Source organism: Camponotus vicinus, unplaced genomic scaffold, assembly GCF_025532165.1.
Source record: "Camponotus vicinus isolate PSW18456_S1 unplaced genomic scaffold, iyCamVici1.0 SCAF_4, whole genome shotgun sequence".
NCBI lineage: Eukaryota > Metazoa > Arthropoda > Insecta > Hymenoptera > Formicidae > Camponotus > Camponotus vicinus.
In genome coordinates, this window is record NW_028141976.1 from 21224457 (window position 1) to 21244444 (window position 19988).

The window sequence follows — 19988 nt, forward strand, 5'->3', positions numbered from 1 at the left end:
TCTGGATAAATGCCAGGAGCTAATTCCTGCAGTTAGAGTTGATGAAGAAAACGAGACTATTTTACTAAGCTAGTTAAATTTTAGCTATTTCTATTTCCGATTTGTACATAATAGTAAACATTGAATGTACATTGTTTATGCAAATATAAATATTCTTACATGTGCGTAGATTACTTAAAAAGTTTAAAATTTAATAAATAAATTCAAAAGAAAAATTTAAATATCTGTACGTTTGAATGTACGTTTTTATGTATAATACATACATAAGATATTTTATCATGAAATTTTATTAAGGTTTTATGAAAATATTTTACATTATCAGCGTATATTATTTTAATTTCTACAATATAAACTTTGAATTTTTTTTATCTTCTATTAATATTTAAAGAGAGAGGAAATTTGAATTAAATATAGAATATTCAGAAATTACTTTATTCTCTTAAATGATGTCAAATCTATTATCACTGATAAACAATGGTTGCATTTATAAGTATAGCATTGCAAACAGTGAACTGAAAACACTGAAAAGAATCAATTTTTTTTTATTTATGACCGTTTCAATCAATAATGTTTAAAAATGTTTTCTTTATTATAATATTATATGTATATGAATTAAATTCACAGCAAGATGTTTTGTTAAAGCAATATCTCTCTGACTAGAGATTATTTTTTGTTTATTATGTCTTAAGAATAAAGCAGTGTAGTTTAATTTTGAATTTGAATATTAATTGTACAAAATCTTACTGTCATAATCACAGTGACATGAAATGGAGGAGCAAAATGTGAGTGTTTTTACTGAAAACTAGTAAAAATCTTGTTTCAATTAATGACATTTTTAATCCAGTTTAAGAGAGTAAATAATTTTGACTAACTTTATTGATTCACGTTAGTACGTCGTCGTATTTGAAGCGCATATAATCGCAAATGTTTACCTCTCACGAACACAGAATGCAAGATCAGAGTCAACCAATTATTTCGAGGCACGAACGTCTAGACTGACGCATATCGATCCGTCTCGAGTCTACGGAGATCCGTCAACGGATCCTACCCTAATAAACATTCATTACCCTCCAAGCCGAGATCAACCCTCTAGATATTGGCAACATTGATGGTTTGTACTAGATAATAAGACTCGAAAGGATAAACGAGAAGAACTTGTATCGATCATATACTAAGACATTAACATATTTATTTTCTGATAGATTATTTTATATATTATACAATTCCATAATTCTCTAAAGGAATATAAAATTATTATGTAATATTGTAATGAAAAATCATTATTATTTATATACTTATAGGCAAGAAATTTTTATTTGATTTTGTAACATTTATGATGTTATAAAATATAAATGTTAAATTTATAAAAATATTGAAGAAAGCTTTTATTGTTTAGAGATTAACACGTGACTTTACCAAACACTTATTAGTGATCCAAGTATGCCTACGAGATGTTTGCGAGGGCGAATGTTTGATCAGGATAAGTCGAGATTGCTTAGAGCAAAGCGAAACTCCGTCCCTTTACAAATGATCGAGACATTATAACGAGAACTTTATTGTAAATGACAATGCACGGCGCATACATGTGTCGCGGACAGAAAAATACACATTTATGCTCGACAGAAAGAGAAACTAGCCCTAAATACTCATTTAAATGTGGCTGCAATATTGGAATTCCATGGAATCTTTCTCCATGAGTGCGCAAACTGAACTAGGTCATTACGTTTCGCATGATTTCGAGCGATGAAAATTGAAACGATATATTCTCGGTTTCGGCGTTATCGATACGTAATTTTGACGGGGTAAAGGCGCATTAAAGTACATGAAACGCAACGGGCCTCGATTATTTACAACTCTATCTCTTGTATTCGCGCCGCACGGTGAAGAGTAAATTTCCATGAATTTACAATACGCGACGCGCCAAGAATGCGATTTACATTTCCGAGTGTGTACAATTCCTGCAGTCCGCCGCGCGATATCTTGCAAATATTATCTTCTCATTTGAAACAACGCGGACATGGTCGGCATGTGTATGACGTTTGGAATGAAAGCAATAACGACAGCCGTCTGTTAATACCGCATCTACTGGCGTATCATCGAATACGAATCCTCGCGAATCGAGATCGTGGTCATTCTCGTTGTTGAGACGATGATGTGCGCGACATTACACGAAGTAGATGTGTTAACAGTAATAACACATTGGCGGGAACTATAAGAGGTAAAGCGCTGATCAGGATTCTCGGGCACGCATCCCCCTGGATTACCTTCGTTCAGTGTCCCATGGGTTGGCGTTCGTAACGTTGCACAATGCGCTGACAGTTTGTCCATTCTCTCGCTCTCTCTCTTTGTCTCTCTCCGCTAAAGTATTCCTCATTCTCGAACCCCTACGCTTCGTACGATCAAGAGACAGACTATCGGCAATCGCCCCACATGGCCATTATCGTTAATCAACCTTTGTGTTTACGCAGACTTACCCACACCGTTACTCTCGCACCTCTTGATTACACACGTCCCTCAAGTGCCGAGGAATACGCATATATTTGTACGATCGCGAAATAAAAAGCAGAGTGAATATTAGATTACACAACGCATATTATTTTATACTACTTTTGATATTTTATTTCATTTTTATATACGACTGAGGGATATTTCGCTCATGAGCGCCTCTGACTTCTCGAAAAGTCATTCGATTCATTATGATATTAAATTGCAAGTCAGATTTGAACACCAGAAATATACATCGCTAATGTAACATACTATTATGTCTTATTCTCGAAGGCGTGGAACTATTAAATATATGCATTCGAAGTTAGTTCTCTCAACTCCGGTTTCGGGAAATTTTATCTTTAGCTTTTTCAACGTCACTTTTTCATAAATAAATAAAGACTTGAGCGTTCTTGTAAAACTGTTTAATCGCAGCTCCGAGTATCTGATATATGTTTATGACTTTCGGTATACAGTTATACGCTTTGATAATATCATAATATATGTTGCAACACGCGGCATCGAGAAGCGGAGCGAGTGAAAAAACTTACAACTTGCACGGACAGATGATAGATGATTGCGCGAAACACATAATGAAACAGAACTCAATCTTCTGTTCAAGGAATGAAACAATACGGATGGCTGGTGTAGAAGAAATTGAAAAGTTATTCCTTTGATTTTTCGCATAACGTAAAGCGATAGAATGCAAGCTATTGATCTTGTCCAAGGAGTAAAACATGCGATTGCTTCGTAAAAAGAAATTTAGCTGTATATCGCTTTATAGTTTTATGTAGCTTCATATATTTATTATTAATATATCGCTTTGAGATATATAATTGCTTTCGAAAAATCATTTATGAGATACACAATCAATGCACATAAAAAAGAGAGAACTTTATTAAAGAAATATACGTCATGCCAAATATTATGTGAGCTTTAACTTACAATGGCGATATATTCTGTGTAGTTAAATAACGTGTGAAATGTAAAATCAAATGAAATATAAGCGAAAATGCGAACTTTAATGCCATAATAATTTTTGGCAATATATATCGACGCACGCATATATTCGCATGCTCTCATACAGTTGACATTCTGAAAAGACGATACGCTCATCGTGATGTACGTATAAGGTCGAAGAAACCTCCCGGAGGAGAAAAAGGTAACCGTCGCGCTCCAAAGATTCTCTGGCCGACAGCCAAACACCCAACAACCAGAAACCCTCAGACTCAACTATATCCACTCCATCCAGAGACTTACGTACCTATCTCTGATCTTTTTCTCTTGTCTTTACGTGCGTTTCGCTCTTATCTTCGCTTCGTTTCGCCTCGCCTGGGCTCATCCTCAAATTCCATTTTCTAGCTCTGCTTCTACCCCTTTTACAACCGCTCGCTAGTCCCTTTTTCAGCTGTCACTTTAACTACGCCTTGTCACTCTTGCGCTATCACTCTCGTTATCACTTTCGTTATCATTTTCGTCTTTCGTTGTCTTTCTTAAATTCGCCCACATTTTCGGTTGTTTCCCCTCGACTATCTTGTTCGACGTTCTTAGTCGACGTTCAGTTTTCCACCCGGTATGTCACTCATCCATCCTTGTTAAAAGAACCGTGTGTAATGATTAAATAAAGAACTGACTAATCGATCGTACACCCTCGATTACGGGGAGGAGAAGCCCTTCTCGATCCGAGAGTGCTACCCGATTTGCCAAATTGCGCGCTTTTAGGCGAGCTATTAGTCGGTACGTTCTGTCAGCGCCCCGAGCACGGAAAAACTTTATCGCGATAGGATGTTCCTCGCTTACTTAATTCGGCTTACGTAATTTCCAGTCCGGCTATCATGACTGCGGCTATAATGTTCGCTTCTCTTTGACGACATTCTGACGGCGATGTATTTAGGTCAGCGGCGTTCTTATACGAGAATATTTCGCGCGGGCTTGTCTCTCGCGTAATTCTCGGAGATATTTTGCCCTACAGCGAATGAATCCTTGGATGTAACGAAGTAATGATAAGAATGCAGCACGGCAATAAAAACAACCTTAACCTTTAAATAACCTCTCGGGGGATAGTTGCGGAGCTCGCGAATCTCCGGGAAGACATCAGGTAAAACTGGAGCACATAGATAAAATCGGTATAGTCCATTGGCAAAATGCGAAAGTCACGTCATTAACCGACCGAGCGCATCAACCTAGTTGCTGCCGCGCCATTAGCAGATAATGACACTTTTTCGAACGAAGGCTGGGTCGGCCAGACTTTAGCTCCCGTAGATAGAACGCAATCGATCGTTTTCTGCCCGGTTTCTGAGCAGATTGCTCCGAAGAGAATTTTTCTAAAATCGGCCAAAACAAATGCTAATGAAGAAAGACTTTGAAAGTATCCTTGAAGCGACTGTAAAAGAAAATCTCTTATTTTACTTGAGAATCTCTGCACGATAATGATCGCTCATTACTAACTTGATCGTTTCATTCGTTGAGCTTCTTCAGAAATATTTAGCATGTAAGAAATTTACGTGCTTCAAAAAATGTCAAGATAATGGAAGAGAGATTGGCGAAATTATTTCACAATTGCTTCGATAATGCGATGTTCAATAATTAAATTTGCATTCTACTTTGCTGCGTCTCTAGAATATTATTAGTAATCTCGGAAAATAATAGTTACTATTGGCAGTATGACGTATGCATATGCGTGTGTGCGTGTGTTAGGATTTTAAATATAATATAGTATATTTTTTATAGTATTTATATTTTTTTTCATTTAAACAACAATTTATATAATTATTTATTTATATATAATTATTCATTTTTTAATATATTTATATAATATTTATTTTCTTAAATATTTATATTTATTTATTTTTTTTAAATTTAAACATATTCAATAATATTATTAATAATATTAATCATACTCCTAATAAATAATATTATTAATAAATATAATTAAATATAATTAAATATAATTAAATAATATTATTAATAATATTAATCATACTCCTGTCAACGTTAGTATGAAAAATGATATTATCAACAGTTCTATTTTCATAATAAAAAGATACTCGTGCGTATTATCCGTTGTTAGTGCGATCACAAAAGAAGAATTACTGTCTCCTTAGAAGACTCAATATGAAAATACAGTAAATCCTTACACAATGGTGGGCTTGCTCTCATTTCGCTGGCATTGTCGAAGATATGTTCGCTACAGTCGCGCTTGCACAACTCGGTATGCAGCTTATTTCTTCCGAAAGTACCCCGACAGAGGCACGCGGCGTATCCCTTCGTGGGCGTTAATATTCTCGATGGGTGGTCCGGCGAGCCAGGAGCCTCGCTTTCACTGAGAGGGTAGCTACTAGAAAATATGCGAGATATCGGAGAACCCTCGATCAGTCGCACCCACCTTCTCCGTGTTATCACCATGGCTACCGGATGAAACAAACGGTAGCCGGGATGGCTGCTAAGCCTCGGCAGCTTGGCAACCAGTCTCTCGCTCTGCGAGAATGAACCCGTCGCTTTGTGCTACCAGCTGTCAGGACTCTCTGGTCGACAGGTTTCCGTACCTACCTACCTACCTACCTATCTACTCTACTGTACGCGCGCGGTTCAACGGAATCGAGTCATTCGCATCTGACACGCGCCAATTTATGCTCAGAATTACAAAGGAAACGTTACCGTCCTATATGTTGCGAGCGAGCCTTTGAGCTTGCGACTAGCGAATGGCACGGTAGTGTCGATGACACGACGATTCCGATCCCGTTCCATAGATTTCGCAGCATGCCCAGTCTAAGGTCGGATCGGTGGCGTTTATGATTGACGGGGCTTTATGCGAAAACGCATTTCCTCTCTCGTACGTATGCTGTCAAAATTGCCGCACGTCATCTTCATGCGCTTTGTTCCATTACCATTATAGCTGCGATACTACATTAAACGATTGAAGAAATTACAAAAACATAGCAATTTATTATATATCGATAAAGAGATTCAAATAATGCAATATTTCACTGTAAATATATAAACGCAGAAATCGGCATAAAAAATCCATTAATAATGAGTAATGAATATATTCGAAAGTTATACTCGGACATTCATTGTATAAATAGTTAAGATTTTCAGAGCGTAGACAGTGACAAATTGCTGCAGAAATAAGAGGGCGAAAGCGGTAGTTAAAAGAACCTTATGGGCTAAAACCGATGTAGTGTATATCGGTATATCAAAGTAAACGAACGAACAAACTATCCTTGTTTTCTTATATTTTGTTACCGCTTCCTCTAGATTCCGCTCGCTAAGTCCCGTTCAGCCTCGTTATTGATTCAACAGCCAATTTTCGCGTTGTGTGAAAGTCTTCCTTTCGGTGTAGGAGAAGCATTTATTTCACATTACAGTCACTCGAGAACTCGATACTATTTCTATTAAAAAAAATAAGATATACCCAATTGATTATTTTTTAATGCAGAAAAATATTTTTAAAAAATATTTTTGTATATTAAAAATCAATTACATATACAATAAACATATATTATGTAAAACGCAATTAGTGTCGCGGGAAAACTTATCGCCGATGGTGTTTGTAGTGTGGTCGCAGTTAGGATGGCTTGACTTAGTCCTTCGCCTGAACTCAATGATTAGTCGGGGATGTCAGGATACAGGAGGTTAATTAAACCTGGTTAATATAAAATTATTTATTTTGCGGAAAACGAGAATGCTCCAAAAATATCGTCCTCTCGACTGAATCGCTCTCGGTAGGCTCTTCCACGAAAAAGAGAGAACGATCTCACGAAAGTATCGCTTAAATAGATCGATCGGGAAGAATCTCCCTACCACAAATTGTCGGACCAATTGTTACCGCTAGCTAAATTCTATCGCTCTGATTAGTCGCAGTCTCGGTGGTAGGGATCAAATTCGACATATTACGGTTTTGACTCTCGAGGAGATAACTCCCGTTCCGAAAGAGAGAGAGCTACCAGCCCCAAAACAAAATAGAGTCGGTCGAAATAACGTTCGTTAATCGACCGCTGTCGAAATCGACTTAAATTCTAATATTATTGCCTACAGTAGAAAGAAAATATTGAGCGTAATTGAGTGGAATCATTCGATAAAGAGATTTAGCGATCTTGTGCCGGCGACTGAAGCGAGGATCAGACGACTGTTCGCGATCGATAGCAAAACGTCACTGACGGTTACATTAGTCATGAGCGCATTAACTATACAGATAAAAGGAAGGCAGTTCGCGACGACCCATCAACTAGAATATGCATGACGTTACGAACCGACAGATCGGGGACCACGCACGGCGAACGAAGGCTAAATCGAATAGCAACGTCAGCCTGCCATCGGGCAGAAAAGAAAGTTTGAAAATTAATTATGCACGCGTGCGCGTCGCTATCCGTTGATAACCGGAATCTCTACGAATTTGCGCTTTCCCCGACGTTTACGCTTATCACTGTCGGTTTATCTATTCGCGTAATCTACAAATCTCTGACAAGGATACTCAACACTTAATTAACACGATCGAGCATTATCGATTATCTCCATATGTTTTCAAATTTTTAAATTAATTTTATTTTTAATTAGACCTTTTTTTCGAAACATATGTAATAATTAGATATAGATAATATAAGCACGCATCCGTTTTGATCGCGCCGTTTAAATAATTCGCGAACACCATACTCGAAACAGGGTTAAAGCACTTGCGAATACGAGAACAATTTGCGTTTAATAAACTCAATTATCTCGTTGCATGACACAGGTCAAGTTGCCGAGAGTAGAGGAATATCTGCGTCCGCCGCAGATCCTGTTACCTGTCTAAGTAATTAAGCAGTAGTTACGACAGCATATGTTTTAGCGAAATGCCGCAATATGCAGCAATCATGAGTCAAATATATAGAAAATTGGAACACGCTCGGAATGTAGAAGAATTTCGAAATCGTCGAAGAATTTGTGTTGTATTACACTTTACAGCAATATAGAGAATTGTCATTTTTGTCAAATTAATTTAAAAATTTTTATTATTAATTATCTCTCTTTATACTTTATGTTATATAAATTGATAAATAGCTGAAATTATTTAGATACAATTTGATCTCTTGTCTCTGAGATTTTAAATCTTCACAATTTTGTGTGTGCAATATGTAAAAAATCGTTATATTAATATCACAGATTGAATAAAGCGTTTTAGGGTATAATTGTAATCACACTTCGTGGTTACTCACGGCGTGTAGTCTATATTTCCGTTAACCGATGCAAGACGGATGCGCTACCCGATCGCTGAGTGTGACTTTATGCAGTAGAGCATTAAGGACAAACGTTTCGCTGTATGTTGCAGAGTACTTGATGTCAGGAAGTCCACGGAGTTATCCAGCGCGATCCCCAGGGGTAGCTTCCACGCCAACCGTGACCAGGTGAGTTAGTACGCTACCCGCGAATTTCGCAAATCTGTATACGCGAATATGCGACGTCTCTCATGCTACCTCCGAATATGACACATCCATATTCCAACCAGCGTAACATAACGTAAATTCTCGCGAGGGCGCGAACGAATAAGCGGATTTTTGTCGCTAGGCCAGCAAATCCGCGTGAGCCTTATCGGTTTACCTGCTGGCTGGATTTTATGTGGTTGAATTAAGCTCCAGCAACTATGAAGAACCGATAGATCGTGATTGATGTACCTTAAAATTGTAAACGCATTGAATTTCGGCTATTGTGTGTCGCGATAAATTATTAATGCTTTACAGACTTTGTCACCATTGCGTTAGCTTCGGTTTTACGCGGTTAAAGGTAAATAAATAAATCCCATTATAAAGACGAATGCAGAATTTATGGACAAATATTTGTCGCAATCATTGTTAATGTTGAAATTGTTATTGCAATGAAAATACAAGAATGTCAGACGGGTTTGATGTTCGGTAACGATTTTTATCCGACTTAAACAAGCCAAAAGCTTTCTCAGTGGTCACGAAGGATGTCTTCGCGACAAAACTCGAGTGCGAAAAGTTTCGAGAATCTAAATCAATCGACCGGGAAGAGAAGAAAGCCGAGCAGTCGAGAGCGCGGTAGGAAGCGCGATAAGTACAGGGAACTCTGCGACGAACCAGCCGATGGGAGGCAGTCAAGAGGGAGTAGGAGGTACAGAGCGTGAGAACGAGACATGTCTAAAGATGTTCCAATTCAAATGAGTTGAACTTTTAAAATATTTAGAATGTTGAACAGGCCCGGTCTCGGCATTTCCATTTTCGTTCCCTCGTCCTCCCTTTTTCGCGCCAAGCGTGCCGGTCGATCGCCGTCAGTGACGCGCACGAAATTTCGAATTAGTTCGTTCTTTATTCTACCTCATTGCCGTCCTTCAACATTCCGTCTTCTTTCTTTTCTCAAGCAGCTAATGGCCTACTACGTGCCGCAATTCATATTTCATTGCTCGCATGCGGAATACTTTTGAGCATGACTCTCACCATACTAATACAGTAAATATTCTTCACTACAATTTCACTCTATATGGTTTTATAAATCAATTTTATAATTACATACGATAAGTGTTCTTGTTTTTAATTGAATCATTCGCAAAAAGAAATACAACACTTTAAAGTCATATCTATCGTTATCATGAAAGAAATAACCGCAATCTATCATATATGAAACTGATTGCTTAAGACAAGCACTTGCATCGTATAATTATGTGATACGGTTATATAGTGTCTGATATTGACGTTTTATGAAACATCGCTTGTAGCTTGGATTATCCAATTTATGTCGTATATTAGTATTAAGAGGTTCTCTCGCCGGAATTGCTAATGCGTTCCTTATCGCGCTTAATTTCCTAAATTCTCTCGAATTATGAATATCTGCACAGCTATGTGCACACGACTGTCTCGAATAATCTTATATATTATTAATTATTTGCAGTGATTGACATATGTATATATATATATATTGTAGGATTCTTGTTTCACATTACACATTCATAGGTAGTCACGCGAGTTCGTCGATCTTTTCTTGAGGATCTTGAACTCCGTTCAGGGATATTGATCTCATTCTATACTTATACGACAGCGTCTCTATTCTGAATTCTATCTACCTACCCTGTCAGCAAAATATCAGAGTATAAGACATTATTACTGTCATGTAAAGCTCACTTGTTTGATAATTCTACCTCGGTATAGTCTAGATCTTCTACCGATATATCATCGCATAATTTGTCTTAACGATCTGTCGACAGTGATTACGTGACCATTTTAATCGCGAAGGATACGCGAGATTATCACAGAGAATTTGATAACAGAAAATCTAATTCAAAGAATATCGTTTTCGAACGATAATCGCACCGACCCTTAACGCTTTCTTGCAGTTTTTTTTTTGCCAGCCGTATACCTTTTTTCTTCTCCTTGAGGAAACGCGTACTAGTCTCGGCAAAATGACGAGAGAAGGAAGGACCATCGGTGTCACCGGAAACAGCAGGTCAGCGAGACGGAAGGTACTCTGTTGCTGAGGCAACGCGGCTAAAAGAACACGCGCCGCCCTTGTCCAAGAGAACGAAGGAGAGTCTCCTATACCATTCCATCCTTCCTTTTGCTCATCCGTTACGCCTTCTCCAGCTTCCTTCTAAGACTACTAACGACCGAATCCGCCAAGACTGGTCACGATAACTCGGCCTGTACAAAAAAGAGTTACGAACTTTTCTCAATATATTACTAAACGATGGTACTTGCCATATATTTTAGAAAACTTAAATAAATTTCGTTTATTTCGCTTATATTCTAATTAAATATTATACGTGTATACAGTATATAATATTTAATTTTGCTTTATTTTCTTTATTGATTTTAAAATACGTGGTTAACATTTTATGTGCATTTTAATATGCAACTTTTTAGTAGAAAAATGTCTAAATTTTTTAATCAATTTAAGTCATTGTATCTCTTTAAATGTTAGAATTCATGTTTATAGTTTTCATTTATCTTTTATTGTGTCGAGATGATAAAGACGATTAGTTAAGCGATTAATCGAGAACGCGATAGAAAAATATTCATTGTAGTACACTGATACTAAGTTACTTATCTTTTTTCTCTTTTTATGATTCATTACAAGATATCAAAGGCTTGATATTGATCTATATACGTATCAAAAAAACAATAAATTTTTTACTTTTCTACCAACCAGAATAAACGGATATAGTCTTTGTCGTATTTCGGATAGATACGCGAAAGAACAACCGCTTCTCTACGGTATTTATCGCTTATTAACTGCAACGATGTGGCTAAAAGAACACTCGCTACACTCGACCGACAATAAAGACTCTTTCTTTTCGTGTCTGTGAAGCTGGCACGACAATCTACGAATTATAAAAAAATACTAAGAGTTCTGATAGCACTTTTCATAGTTCTATAGTTCCTGATAAAAATTAAAAAGAGTTCCGCATTCCTTATATTAAAAAATCGAAATCGAAAAAATGTCGTGCTAACTTCGCGAATCTAGCACGACACTCTTTCCTCTAAAGTACCAAAACGCGTTGAATATTATTATTTTTAGCAAGAGTTCCCGATAGTTCTGTTCAAGTTCAGCCTATATATGCAATTTCAGATCGATATTTCAAAAATTAATAATTTTTAAACAATTTTTAAGATTCTCGCCCAGCACGACATTCTCCCTCTAAAGTACTAAACCGCGTTGAAAATTATTATTTCTAATAACAGTTCTCGATAGTTCTGCTATAGTTCAGCCTATATAGGCAAATTTCAGACCGATATTTCAATAATTAATAATTTTTAACGAATTTTTAATGTCCTCGACCAGCACGACACTTAGTGAAAATGTGTCGTGCTGATGATTTTCCGTAGTTTTAACGGCAGTTCTGGACAGTTCTACATAAGTTCTCTTTTAGAAACATTTTTACGCAGAGTTCCGACAGATTACTATTTTTTAAAATAATTTGTTACAATAACCCAGCACGACACTCTCCCTCTAAAGTACTGAAACGCGTTGAAAATAATTATTTTTGACAACAGTTCTCGATAGTTCTGCTATAGTTCAGCCTATATATGCAATTTTAGGTCGATATTCCAAAAAGTAATAATTTTTAAACAATTTTTAAGATTCTCGCCCAGCACGGCATTCTCCCTCTAAAGTACTAAACCGCGTTGAAAATTATTATTCCTAATAACAGTTCTCGATAGTTCTACTATAGTTCAACCTATATATGCAGTTTTAGGTCGATATTCCAAAAATTAATAATTTTTTATGAATTTTTAATGTTCTTGACCAGCACGACACTTAGTAAAAATGTGTCGTGCTGATGATTTTCCGTAGTTTTAACGGCAGTTCTGGATCGTTCTATATAAGTTCTACCTTTTAGAAACATTTTTACGCGGAGTCCGACCGATTACTATTTTTTTAATAATTTTTTACAATAACCCAGCACGACACTCTGCCTCTAAAGTATTAAAATGCGTTGAACATGATTATTTTTAGCAAGAGTTCTCGATAATTCTGCTATAATTCAGCATATATATGCAATTTTAGGTCGATATTCCAACAATTAATAATATAATTGTAAAAAATTATTTATGAAATAATAAACGGTCGGATCTCTACGTATAAATGTTTCTAAAGGATAGAACTTTTATAGAACTGTCGAGAACTGCCGTTAAAATTACAGAAAATCATCAGCACGACACATTTTTACTAAGTCTCGTGCTGGTCAAGAACATTAAAAATTCATAAAAAATTATTAATTTTTGGAATATCGACCTAAAACTGCATATATAGGCTGAACTATAGCAGAACTATCGGGAACTCTTGCTAAAAATAATAATATTCAACGTGTCTCAGTACTTTAGAGGGAGAGTGTCGTGCTGGGTTATTGTAAAAAATTATTTAAGAAATAGTAATCGGCCGGAACTCTGCGTAAAAATGTTTCTAAAAGATAGAACTTATATAGAACTGTCGATAACTGCCGTTAAAACTACGGAAAATCATCAGCACGACACATTTTTACTAAGTGTCGTGCTGGGCGAGAATCTTAAAAATTGTTTAAACATTATTAATTTTTGGAATATCGACCTAAAATTGCATATAAAGGCTGATCTATAGCAGAACTATCGAGAACTGTTGTCAAAAATAATTATTTTCAACGCGTTTCAGTACTTTAGAGGGAGAGTGTCGTGCTAGGTTACTGTAAAAAATTATTTAAAATATAGTAATCGGTCGGAACTCTGCGTAAAAATGTTTCTAAAAGATAGAACTTATATAGAACTGTCCAGAACTGCCGTTAGAACTACGGAAAATCATCAGCACGACACATTTTTACTAAATGTCGTGCTGGTCGAGGACATTAAAAATTCGTAAAAAATTATTAATTATTGAAATATCGATCAGAAATTGCATATATAGGCTGAACTATAGCAGAACTATCGGGAACTCTTGCTAAAAATAATAATATTCAACGCGTCTTAGTACTTTAGAGGGAGAGTGTCGTGCTGGATAATAATAAAAAATTGTTTAAAAAATATTAAACGGTCGGAACTCTGCGTAAAAACGTTTTCAAAGAATAGAGCTTTTATAGAACTGTCGAGAACTATCGTTAAAACTACGAAAAATCATCAGCACGACACATTTTTACTAAGTGTCGTGCTGGTCGAGGACATTAAAAATTCGTTAAAAATTATTAATTATTGAAATATCGGTCTGAAATTTGCCTATATAGGCTGAACTATAGCAGAACTATCGAGAACTGTTATTAGAAATAATAATTTTCAACGCGGTTTAGTACTTTAGAGGGAGAATGTCGTGCTGGGCGAGAATCTTAAAAATTGTTTAAAAATTATTAATTTTTGAAATATCGATCTGAAATTGCATATATAGGCTGAACTTGAACAGAACTATCGGGAACTCTTGCTAAAAATAATAATATTCAACGCGTTTTGGTACTTTAGAGGAAAGAGTGTCGTGCTAGATTCGCGAAGTTAGCACGACATTTTTTCGATTTCGATTTTTTAATATAAGGAATGCGGAACTCTTTTTAATTTTTATCAGGAACTATAGAACTATGAAAAGTGCTATCAGAACTCTTAGTATTTTTTTATAATTCGTAGATTGTCGTGCCAGCTTCACAGACCCCTCTTTTTACTTTTCCTTCGAATGTTCTACCTTATCTATTCTTACCGCTTTGCTATCTTTCCTATCGTTCTCTAACTAGCGAATCGATCGGATGACGGCCATTGTTCCTTGCGAAAAATTAGCGCCGTTCTTAAGAAAGTTTTGAAATCACATCGAATTTATTTTTCTGAAGCTCTCTATAATATTACGACTTTTATAAGAAAAATAAACTATCGCTATGTATTATCGCAGAAAAACATTACGGTAACTGTGCTTAGTAGTTATCTTTTCCGACGTTACTTAAAATAATTAAATTTTACGCGTGCGCGATTTTCTCTACTGTCAATATTAATCTTTTAAAAAGTATTAAATTTATAAAATACAAAAAATTCCATAATTTTTTTTTACAAAATAATCTCTTTAAATAGGAAAATTTTTTAATTTTGAATGTGCGGTTGTGTATTATTTTTTGTTTATATAAAAACATTTGTTAATTATTAAAATATTAATTTTTTAATTATTAAATAATTAAAAAAAACTTTTTTAATTATTTAATAATTTGTAAAAAATATATAAAAAACATGTACAAGAGAAGGAATTAGTCTTATGCAGTCTAATTGATATTAAAATATACAACAAAAGATATTAAATTGACATTGTAATTTTTTCTCAATGAACGCAAAAGCATATCGAACAAAAAAATATCGCATTTTTCTTCAAGTATCAAAAGCAAGTTTTATAGTGAGATGTCCAATGACGGTAGAATTATGGTGCACGCCGTCGAGGGACCTTTATTAGTCAAAAGATATCGGAATACAATATCTTTCCTTTCAACTTTTGATCTTTTGTTCCAAACCAAATTTTTCCCGATGCCAATTTTCTTAGATCACTATATTCACCAGCTATTTAATAATGACAATAATTCCGCAATTTTTCCAGGAATTTTACATAAACGACGAGAAACAAATAAAAAGAGTACATCTCAATCCAAATAAATTCCTGGTTAAAGCAGGTCGACGACCGAGCCTTTCGCCTAAGTGCGCTTCGTTTAACTCTGCATTACGTCCCTTAATTCTCCGGGTCGCCTCTACACTGTGAAAAGTAAGTTGTTTACCATGCATCCTTTCCCTATGTACTCGGGCCGCCTGGTACAGCTACGGTATGCTTTTGTCTCTCGCGGAGCGACGGCGGAACTATTTAAATTAATCAACATGGAAACCTTAATCTCGCCCGACGTCTTAATCCCAGCTTCAATTTGCGCGCGACTCGGGCCTCCCTTCCTCTTAAACTTTCCACCCGCCCTACCGAACCGAGTCTCGTTCGGTGGTGCGCCTTTCACGGGACGAGAAGCCGGATTTAAAATGTTTTCTTGTTTGTAGAAATGTTTTCTATTCCCCGAAATATATTCTCTCATTACGGCTTCTGTTCGCAAGACATAAAAAGTTTTTGCATGATTATTTCCGCGATGACCTTGCTAAATTATTAAACATGAATAGTGATATATTATTAATAATCATATTAAATTTGTATATTTATATAATTATAATTTTTTTATAAATATATAATATTTTTTTTCCTCTGAACTTTTTAAATGTTCAACTTCTGAAAGAGTCTTAAGAGTTTAACCGAGGGGTAAACCGCTGATCAAAATTATGTACACTAATGTCTACTAATGCCCAATTCCTGGGCATTACTGCTAAATTTTTAAAATTTAATAATTTTAATTTTAATAAATTTAAAATTATTATTTGGAAAAAAAGACTTAATAATACTTTAATAACGTTCATAATACGCATTAATACTTCAATAAAACCTAATAATGCCCAAGCAATGCCCAGTAATGCCTCAAATTTGTACACCGCAATGCCCTCAGCGGTTTACCCCTCGAGTTTAACATTTCGAGCTACTTAGTTATAGATAAAAAAAAGGAGGAAAAAAATAAGCAGTTTATACATGCAGAAGTATTGTTCAAGAAAATATGTAGAAATAGATATTTGCTTCTCTTGATACACTTTCGTAAGACTAGTTGGATCTAATACTAATTATTATAATTGAGAGTATTAAGGATTATAACATTAGCGAGAGAAATTATCATTTTTATAAAGAATTGTTCAAATGAATTTTCCTCGAATGATACTGAAAAGATTGAATATACAGAATTGATTGAGTATGCAGTTTATTGTGCGTATGAGAAGTGGTCCCAGTATCCTGCTTATTTGTCTAAACATTTCAATATTTCAATTTTAAATTCAAATTATGGATTACATATATCAAATGAAAATTCAATATTCTCTATAATCATTTATCACAGTCATATAACGATTGCTGTATGAAAATACAATGCATGGATTTTTAAACAGCACAAATTTGAAAATCTATCAAATAATAGCGATAAAAATGTGTTTTTATAAAATTGTTTTTCAAACAATAACTGTTCTGATTCCATTTCCAGTCATATGTATACGCGCAAAGCACGATGCGACAAAAGTGTGACTCAGGCCATACGAATAAAACAACAGCTATAAAGTGGCGATACATTAAATTTGCTTGCTCCTCCCGCTGCAATTAGTCGGAGAATCCTTATCGAACACTCGACAAGAGTGGTAATTGACCGGTAGATAAGGACGTGGGAAATATACCGCATCCTAATTTTAGATTACCACGCACGCACTTCGTGACTCGTCAAGGAAAAAGGGCGCGACAAGAGGATACCGCACCGGTGCGTTAATAAAATCCGGACGGTTTGCGTGACACGATGCGATACGGTCGCAGTATTTTCGGCCGTAGGTGCGCGCACGTGCATTCTCTTCGGAACGTTTCGCACCTGCCACGCTTTATTTCGTTATGCATGTGAAAAATTCTCAAGACGCACTCGTAAACGCTGCGGGCTATTCTTGTAGCAGGGCTAAATAGAGAAACTCGGAGTTTGAAAGTCGCGCAAACACGCACGCGCTTCGCGAATATGCGAAGAAAATGAAAAAAAAAGTGAAAATGAAAATGAAAATAACGATGCAGTTATAAGAATACGTATAGAAAAGAGATTTTTTTAATTATAATTTTAAATGTGGATATATTTATTTATTAATAGTCATAAAATATATACAAGATATAAATAAAATATATAATTAAATATTTATATAAAAAATATATAAATATATAAATATACAAATAAAAAAATATATACACAGAAAATATATAAATAAAATATGTACAGAATAAAATTTCAAAAATGTATCGAGATGTACCTGATTTTATGCTCACGTTTATTTTAAAGCAATGTCTTCTCGATAAAGTAATCATGTTAACCTAAATATAATATTCAATTATTTGTCTAAAGAATTCTAACGCGCTTTAGCCGACGATGTTAGGAGTGTGCTTTGTATGCGCGATGAACGAGCGTCTCTCTTGAGAAGGGCGCAAGAACGGAAAGTAGGTCGCTGGTTACCGCGCGGCTTGGAAAGTACGAGTGACATCGCACTGGGACAAATTTGCATGAAATGCTTCCGCGAGCAGGAAGACCATTCGTTCGGTCGACGCGTCTCTTGCACCGCGCGCGCCCATCTTAAAACCACCAAGTTTCAAAGCGTGGTCGCGCGCCCTAATCCCTACCATTCGCTCTCAAATTCCCGGATATGTGGTACGGACGTGAATCTCGCCTTCTCGCAATATTATCTCACGCCAACGGAGATTTATTATGAACCTTACCGAAGAAGATTCTAAAGGAAAGGGAGTATTGTATACTCATACAATTACTGTACAAGATACGTTAATATGTATATCGATAGCTAAGTATGACGGCAAGTATTAGGAAACGTGCATAAAACTATTACTCCGATCAATGCTTGTGAATGTTACATTTCAATATAATCTCTTCGAAGACATAGGACAGTATTCAAATGAAAAAAATTTGCCAATATGAATTGTAAATGTTCACGTAAAGAAGTTTATTAGCATTGGAAAGTCTTCCAAGTCTCATTTAATGCACATTTTTAAAGGATCTATTTACGATAGCCTCGAAAACATTCTTGCGAGAAGTCGTATTGTCGCGAGCACAGATTTATACGACTGAAAAGTTCTAATAACACCCCATGGTATCCAATGTAAATGAACTATAAAGTGTGGTAGTGTGTGAGATCGAGGAGTGGAAGCGCCATTTTCTCTAGGAACTCCATGTGGGTTTAACTTTGCATTCTATAAGAATAGCTACTGCGCGCTCCATAACGGTGAAACTTTCAAATATAAAGCAAATCCCCCCTTATATTACCGCTTTATTGTAAAATATTGTCAATACGCGATAAACTCAGTCCCTCGCCTGACTGTCAGTTTTATCGGATGTAACATAGTTATAGTTGCTCATTAAGTTGATGGTATCCAGTGATTATTGACCTGATTATTAATTTCTATAAGCAGCTCTATTTTTAACGAAAAATATGTAATAAAATATAAATCACGATTATTCGATCAATATTGCTATTGTTATTCAGTAAATCTAACAATACAATTATTTCAACAATATAATAGTATAATTTAATAATTCGTAATTTTGTGCATCTTGTATGACTTGTATTTACTTATGAGCGACACATAATAGAAAGAACATTTGATGTGAGATATAAATGTAATTGTTTAAAAGAGACATTAAGAATTATTTCACGTGCAAATTATTTCGTGCAGAATAATGATTATGTCAGCATTGACAAAGTATATATCGTATAAGTCTGTAGGTATTCCGTATAACAGAGATTGCTAGCTTAGCATTAATTTCATAGCAAGTGTTACACCGTTGTTACCTGATGTTACCGGCTACCGTAAATCCTTTGCGCTACGATCTAATTTCCAGTTTGGCACCTTGCGCGCCTCGCATTACTCTTGACCATAAAGCTCGCTACCCATAAACATTAATCTGCCTTGCCACACGCGTGTCCGTCATAATCATAATTGATGGTATGTTAATTACAATTTATGCAAAAACCTTCTCACCTGCGCGTACTATATCCCGCCGTAATTTCCGAAAACGTCGCTTAAATGTTGATGCCGACGCGACGATCCACACATTACGTCGCTGTGCATTTTGTGTGCCCGTATGCGCACTGTGCCTTCGCACACAAAGCATGCATTATGTCAAGTATGTACGTATCTTACATTCGCGCACTGTGCGCAAATCAAGTTCGATAACTCGTGCATTTAGCGCAAAAAGACAAAATAATTATTTAATCTGATAGCAAAAACCGAACACTCTTATAGAAAAAGTAACTCATTATTTACTATATTTTTATATTTAATATTGAATTTTTTATCAAACAAAAACAATTTAAGCTCTACATATTTAAAACTTCTAGCAATATTGAAAATATGCAGAAGTTAAAAAAAATTTTTTATGATTTTACAGAGCTTATTAAAGTTCACCATCCACAAATTACTTCAAAATGATGATT

General features: G+C 35.6%; 1 protein-coding gene across 12 annotated transcripts in view; it reads left to right on the plus strand.

Annotated features, from left to right (window-relative positions):
* Ten-a (Teneurin-a transmembrane protein) overlaps positions 1 to 19988 on the plus strand; it is a 448925-nt gene that overhangs the window by 272016 nt on the left and 156921 nt on the right. For all 12 annotated transcript variants that reach the window (XM_083098478.1, XM_083098483.1, XM_083098481.1 and 9 more), the window contains one exon: positions 8792 to 8867. In XM_083098478.1, coding sequence (XP_082954604.1) covers positions 8792 to 8867 — 76 coding nt within the window. The remainder of the gene's footprint in view (positions 1 to 8791; positions 8868 to 19988) is intronic.